This window comes from Cryptotermes secundus, unplaced genomic scaffold, assembly GCF_002891405.2.
Source record: "Cryptotermes secundus unplaced genomic scaffold, Csec_1.0 scaffold395, whole genome shotgun sequence".
In the NCBI taxonomy this organism is placed as follows: Eukaryota; Metazoa; Arthropoda; class Insecta; order Blattodea; family Kalotermitidae; genus Cryptotermes; species Cryptotermes secundus.
The window spans coordinates 545,333-552,761 of NW_019742967.1; the positions used below are offsets into that span (position 1 = coordinate 545,333).

Below are 7,429 nucleotides of genomic sequence, written 5' to 3' on the forward strand. Positions count from 1 at the left end.
GGTTAATGCTGTTTAGGGAAACAGTCGCTGTTTATTGTGAGAACCATACGGAACACACAGATACACTGTGTGGGCAGAATGCAGAGATTAAGGCGGGTGGTACTATACTGTAGTTACCATTGTTCTTACATACCTATACCAACTATTTCGTTGCCTGGTAGCGTACTGTTTGAGTGCATTACTGTCAGTCAGTCAGTCAGTCAGTCAGTGGTATGTCCCTTCGCAAGGGGGCAATGGTAAATGATTATGCTTGCCAACGAATAAATATGAATATGCCTTATCTTCTGGGATGTGACGCCGTGTATTTTTTATTGGCGTTTTGGAGGAATATGCTTCCTCCATCTTCATTCTAGACGGTAAACTGATGAGTGATGTAGTAAACAGAGGATTCGCCCAGAAAACAGCCATCTCCATACTAAACCGTCGTGACCTCACACGTCATACTATTTAAATATATTTTTAACACAGAATTAAATAACATCAGACTAACCGCAACTATTCATAAAGACATTCAGTTCGTAACAGACGTAACAAAGTAACTAAGTTTGGATATGGTAAACGCATCCCTTCGCAGTACCGTGGCCGCTTGCTTATGCTTCTCTTGCTCACGTTTTCAAATTCAAGGCATGTGTCAGGTAGGCGCGCTGCAAACGCTCGTCCTAGCGGAATCTGGAGAAGCAGTGGCTCCTATGTATGCGTAAGGTTCCTCCGAAACGCCAGTACCCCCCCCCAAAGAAAGTCTGGTATTCGGCGGTGCGAGATAGAGAAGCATAAATGCGTCGGTAAAGTACTGCAAAGTTGCGAGTTGGAGGAACAGCCACTGTCTTTTGGGCTGTGAGGCGTCAGATTAGTTACTAACATTTCGAAGGAATCTTCTGCCTCCATCCTCAGGTTCGAAGAGAGTAAGGTGAACGACCGAAAAAAAAAGGTGTATGATACAGGGAAAATGAGGATTGGTCGCCTTGCTTTCTCTACCCAGAAGAGAGAGGTATCAGGTTCCTCATAAACATTAGTAACCTACCAGACTACACGGTGTCACATCCCCGAAGACAGTGATCTTCACAGTCACCTCTGCGATGTTCAGTTTTGTTATACAAATGTTGGTCATGTCTGCGTGCGCTGAAGATGACGGTTTCTGTTCGTGTGGATCTGGTATTCCCTCACAAGTCGGCGGCATTCTCACGCATTTGGAACACACTCACAGCACTCACGGCACTCGCGTACACTCCTACCTCTTCTTGTTCTTACACTGCTTCGCCAGTTTCCGCCTCTTGAGAATCATCTCGTATAGCGCTTCCATGCCCTCGTGAAGTCCGTCTCCCGTGATGGCACACGCGGGTTGCACATGCCACATGTGAACCGGGGATCCGCCCCCACACGAAGACGAGTTCTGCCCTCCCCCCGCACTACCGCCTCCTGCCCCCAGTTCATGAAGTCCCAACAGTTTCTCCAATTCTTTGGGTTCTCTCGCACCAGGAAGGTCCTGTTTATTAGCCAGGACTAAAATAGGAACACCGGTATTATCTGGAGACTTCGCAGTCCTGACTAACTCCATCTTCGCTTCTTCCATTCGCTCGATGTCGACGCTGTCCAGCACAAACACGATTCCGTCCGTGCACCGAGTGTAACTCTTCCACAGTGGTCGCAGCTTCTCCTGCCCGCCGACGTCCCACACCAGGAAGTTGATTCCTTTGGCACGTCCAGTCGTCCCCTTCACTTTCTCGCAGTTGAAGCCGATAGTGGGCACTGTGTTGAGGTACTGATCGAACTTGAGGCGGTACAGGGCTGTGGTTTTCCCCGCGCTGTCCAGTCCCAGCATCACGACGTGTAGCGTCGCCTGGGTGGACGGCAAGGCGTCCAAAAGGGACGAGTTCTTGCCCATGTTGGCGCCCATATCCGTCACATCCCGTCTCCCTCCATAGGATGCCTGCAAGAAACTTCCTGGTCAAGCAACGCCCAGCAAATTGTACATCACACTTCAACAGATTTATCAAAGTTCATCGGGAAGTGGGGGTGATTTCCGAGGCTGATGATTAGGCCCTATGCAGGCAAGAGATGTACGCGTAGTGATAATTCTGGCGTATATTCGCTTGTCTGATAATTGATCTAAAAAACCGTAAAACTTACGGGAAACGTGCACGACATACGTGCGTTTCGTTTCTGATTTCTTGCGAATATTTTTCGCCCCGAAAAATATTAAATGAGTATGGCGCCGTGATAATGCTTGGGAACGCACGCAGAACCGGATTTGGGCTCTCATGTTAACTGTCTCTTGTCCAATTTCAATCAGAATTGGCATGTGCTGCCAAATTTTGGTAAATTCCTCGATATAAAATCAAACGAAAATCCGCCCGGCGATTCCTTGGGCTGTCTACATGCGGACGGACAGGCAGGGCGAAGTTACGGGCCGCATTCTTGCAACTTTTCATCGCGAACTTGGCTACACCCAAAAAACACAGACCTCATCCGATTTACTGAAACACGTGAATTTAAAGGAGATATATTCACATTCTCACAACGAAACAAAACCACCTAGCAGACTGGTCTAGACATAATGCTTTGCGCTTGTATTCGTGGGGTTCCTGGTTCGAATCTCGGCTGTGCCACCGGCCGACTTGAATGATAGTTTTCCTGGTTTTCCTCAGTCCCTTCAGGCGAATGCCCCTATTACTTCCATTTCTTTTATAGTACGTCTATCATCCGGCGCAATATGGTCTTGATACTGAAAAGGCGTCTTTAAATAATCCACGGGGAAGAGACAGAACAAGTAAATATACTCTGCGCGCAAAATACTGAATTCTGCAACATCCAAATGCGTCATCACTGCTCTATAAGAAGTTCTGATGGTTTCCTGCTATGGCATCATAACACTTTGGACTTCTGTCAAGACAAACGACGCTTTTTCCAGTGACTATACAGCATTCAAACTACAGAGTTAAGCACACAGGCTTGTTCGTGACGGTTTTCTGTTTAGAACTCTGACCCCTTTCAGCCTCGGAACTGCTCATCCTTCCCACACGCACAATAAACCGGACTCTGATGAACATTGAACAAGCGGGGCACATCACTTGGAACACGATAAGAGATACTAGACAACACAATCCGTGGTCAGTGTGACGTCACGGCTGATAATGCAGAGAATTAACAGAAATGTTAGATCATACACAGACTGCAGACATTGAAAATGACGGTACAAACCTTACACTTGTTTCCTGTATCTTGATGGTCACGCAATCTGTGTTGACCCACTTCAGATGTGTCCCCATCAACTGATATTTTCAGGGTACTCAGCCAACAGCGCGCGTATGCACATGCGCGAGTGTTCTTTGATCCACGAGACACTAAAATCAATCACTGCACCCACCCCACCCCCCACCGTTAAGTAACCACTTTTTGCTCTTTTCTACGTCCACTCACATCACTTGACTTCACTTCAAAATCTGTTATGACTAGGCTGTCCCCAAAGACGTGTTTTCCGCGTCACCTTTGGCCCCGCTGAACATTAATGTGATGATGTACGTTGCAACTATCACGATGCAAACACCGTTGTGATGGTTCATAACATTCAGTTAACAGAGACACGTAACACAGTTTCACATCAATGCGCTGTTTCAATCCTGCTCACTTTTCCTTCGTTTTTAATACGTTATATAAAAAGTTTCTTCGCTATTGGTCACGATCCTTGCTTCCGCATGAACCAAGCAAATGTCCATGAAGAGTTATTTGTGTTGACTAGAAAAGTTCGACACCATTCTGTAACCATGAATCGCGATTCTTCTAGTCCGTTTCTGTTTGCAATTCGGAAGCAGCTGTTTTGGCATTGTTACTGCTGATTTCGGCCAGGAGTTCATTTGTATAATTGCGCACTGCTCCCTGGCCAAGTTGCAACATACCTATATCTACCCACTGCCGCCTCCTAGTGCCAAGTCCAAAGCACGACTGGCGTACGTTCTCTCTCCTCTCGGTCTCCGTGTTCGGCTCAGTTCGGCTGTCCTGCCGACAGGGGCGCTGCTGTTGTGCTGCAGGGGACTGGTCGTGAGCGCTCATGAGGAAGAAACATAAAGAACCTGCAACGGATCTTTTTCAAGGTCTAAATTTGAAATGAGAAAGTTGTTCTAATGCTTCGTTTGATGTTTTACTTTATTTTGATCCATTCACTTCGTTAAATTTGTACGAGAAAATGTAATATTTTGTCCGCAGACATGTATACTGTACTTCTTTTGGCTTATTTTGGACTTCACCCATCGTCCGGTATATAAATGACAAAAAACCACGACGTTTCGGAGACTGGATCTCTCTCCGTCTTCAGGTGGATAGGGAAGGTTAAACCTACTCAGTTGATGTATACTGTACTTACTTATATCCACAATGGAGGTAGCTATCAGCTCTTATCCACTTCACGTTTCTGTGTGTGTATCCTCATGGGTCCTTTGGCGACGCTGTCGGCGGCGGTTGAACATACTGTTCAATGGTGAAGTGAATGATGAATTGGAAGGAAGCTATTTTGGAATTTCCCCGAAGAGGCCGAAGAAAACCACGAAACACCTCAGTAAAGATAACCGATGTCCCTGCTGAGATTCTAACCGAATACCTCCCCAGTACAAGTCCAGACATTCACTTATTGCTGGTGACAAACTGAACATTGTGTGAAGTGCCCGGAGAAAGCCTGTCCAAGTGCCATACTGTCAATCACAAATCACACATGATCTCCCCAGGGATCGAACCCGAATCGCCGCTGTGGGAGGCCTACAATTAGCCCTACAGCTGTGTCATAGTCGATGTATATATATTGTAGCGTGCAGAGCCGTTAATATGCAATGAACGCGAGATAAGCAAATATACTAGAGCCGTTTCTAGGCAACGGCTCGGTAAACACGTTCCCGCAGCAAAATACACGAACGCAACAGTAGTACAACAGAGGAACGGTGCATTTTCTGTGTGGTTCGTGCCTAGATGTTATAAGGGCAACTAGTTAGAAATGTGGTCATGAATCCCGCGGGACTCGGACCTGAGAATGACTGCGCTGGCGAGACCAACAACAATTATAAACGACAGACCCATCCTGTCGACAGAAAGGATGTTAGATAAGGGGTACAACCGCAATGGGAAATAAAATTACTGTGACGTGAGTCTCAGGGGCTTGTCGCCAAGACGAACTGATTGGCTGCAAACTGCCAGTCGTGAAGTAAATGTGACTCTGACAAGTAGTTAGTTGCAAGAGCGCTCAGCCGAAAGTCCCGTGATATTTAGAGTCTGTAATTCAGTGAGACTGTTATAGTTCCTGTGTTAAAATCCGTTGCCAGGAAACGGCTAGTGGAGACTGTAATAGACTGAGGATAACCAGTCTGTGTGTATCAGTGATCTGTAAGGTGTAGTCACGGATCATGAGTATATAAGTGGTCAATACATCGAGTCACCAATCCATACCCCGTCTATAGTCACACATACTCCGTGACAGTATGCACGAGTATGACTCTGATGTTGCTGGGTTGTTCTCCCTGACCTAACCATATAGGTTGAAGCCCAGGCTCTTCCCAGAACTTGTTGTTCTCCATTTTCTGCTATCACCGTGTAGTCTGGTAGGTCGTTACTGACGTTTATGAGGCACGTACTGCTTTCATGTTCATTTAGCGTGGAATAGAGTAGGATAATTAGTGAATAATGAATTGGAAAGGATGTAGAAGGAAATTGTGTTGGCCTCATTTGAGGTACCAGTCCCGCATCTTCCTGGAGGAACTGAGGAATACCGCGAAAAGCTTCAGGAGAGTTCCGGACGAGATTCTAAGCTGACAGCTCTTAAATACAAAAGGTAAAGTTGTCCCTGTGCTTAACAAATTAATCATTACGCCATGAAGACGTATGGGGGAGTGGATGTATAGACCCACGTTTTCTTGATTTCGGCACTAGTTCGAGGTGAGTGGTCAGCTTCACGCTCCGGGCGCTTTACTCCCGGGGAAATAGCTCCCGGTACCTACCGGATAGGAGGCTGGGTGGGCCCCAGAGCCGGTCCGGACGACGTGGAGAATATTCTTGACCCTACCGGGACTCGAACTCCTACCTCTCGGTTCTACAGCCCGTAGCCAGTCGCTATACCGACTGAGCTATCCCAGCTCCCTCCCCAATACAAGTCAGAAGTTAAATTGCTCCAGGACATTCTTCTACCCTGTAGATGGTTGCAGGAAGTTCCTCCGAAACGTGATCTTTATTTAGAAATAAATTAACATGCAGATAAATGGCAGCTTCTTGTGATGAGCGTCACTTGTGCACCAGACAGTTTTGCTGAGCCACTTCAGAACACGAAACGTCTGAAAGGCTGATGATTCAGTAACCAAACACAAACTTTCACTGCCAATTCATGATTTACGCATTATATTGAAAGCAGGTGGTTCCATCTGTTCGCCTGTCGCCGAACCTGCAGGGACTGTTGCCCAAACAAAAGAATGTAGGTTTACGACAGCCGTGTCACGCTGAAGACATCCGTTTGCCCAGAGAAGAGGCAATCAGACAAGTCATTGAGCAGATGATGTTCAGAAACGGCCTGCGACGTAAGTGTCGCTACTTTCTACACTTATAGGCTGTGTCCCATAATATAGTCCACAGAGAAATTCTGGGACAAGAAGATATAAACAATTATCAGTTGGATCAACTTTTACTAATCTCTAAGTAGAACAAACAAGCGTCTTCAATGTGGGGCTTCTGTAGCCCTGCAGAAGAGATACAGTGTTACCCAACTAGCGGTCAGCGGACCCCTTGTGGTCACTATTTCGCGTACGTACTTCATCCTCAGGATGTGACGTAGACCGTTACGTCATCTTTACGAAGTTACCTAGATTCCGTTAAGCACACAGTTGTCAGCTCAGAGTACGACGTGCCCTCACAGGTGTGTTAGTGCGCCGCCAGGGCGAAGCGCGCGCTGGTTTCAGGAACAAGAGTCTGCTCGTTTTGCCGCTAGGTGGATCTGTCAGCAATAGTCTCTCTGTCCTCAGCCGCCGTCAATTTCATGAGAAGCAGCTTGAAACATGTATTTAGTTTTCAATACGATACTGAATGACATGATGGCATTGTGAGTTCGCGAATGGGGCAGTGGAGGTATAGCTCCACATATTTTAACGTCAGCACTACTTGGAGGTGGCCGGTCGCATGAACTGTCTTCGCTCCCTCGGAAGCCGGGGTCGTGGGTTCGAATCCCACACGAGGCATGGATGTTTGGTATGTGTTTATTCTGTGTTTTGTCAGGTTCACATCCTAACGCCTTTACGTCCTGTACCCATTGGATAGGGGGTTGAGTGGGCCCCAGGGGCGATCAGGGCCCCATAGACATCCGTCTTAAATATTTCAGATGATGAGAACTTGGGTTACATGCAGACAAACAGATGGACAGACACAAGAAAATTAATGGACTCTTTTTTTTTTCTTGTAAGTTTCCGTT

General features: G+C 46.7%; 1 protein-coding gene across 3 annotated transcripts in view; it reads right to left on the reverse strand.

The window, feature by feature from the left end:
• Nucleotides 1–438: 438 nt before the first annotated feature.
• LOC111873538 (ADP-ribosylation factor-like protein 4C) overlaps nucleotides 439–7,429 on the reverse strand; it is a 20,913-nt gene continuing 13,922 nt past the window's right edge. Inside the window, exons 1-2 of one of the 3 annotated variants that reach the window (XM_023868326.2) lie at nucleotides 3,204–3,948; nucleotides 439–1,927 (exon numbers count right to left, since the gene is read on the reverse strand). In XM_023868326.2, the coding sequence (XP_023724094.1) occupies nucleotides 1,229–1,927; nucleotides 3,204–3,266 (762 nt within the window). In that variant the 5' untranslated portion in view covers nucleotides 3,267–3,948 and the 3' untranslated portion in view covers nucleotides 439–1,228. Of the gene's footprint in view, nucleotides 1,928–3,198; nucleotides 3,949–7,429 lie in introns of those variants that run through there. The other 2 variants (XM_023868327.2, XM_033755108.1) reach the window with 2 other exon arrangements.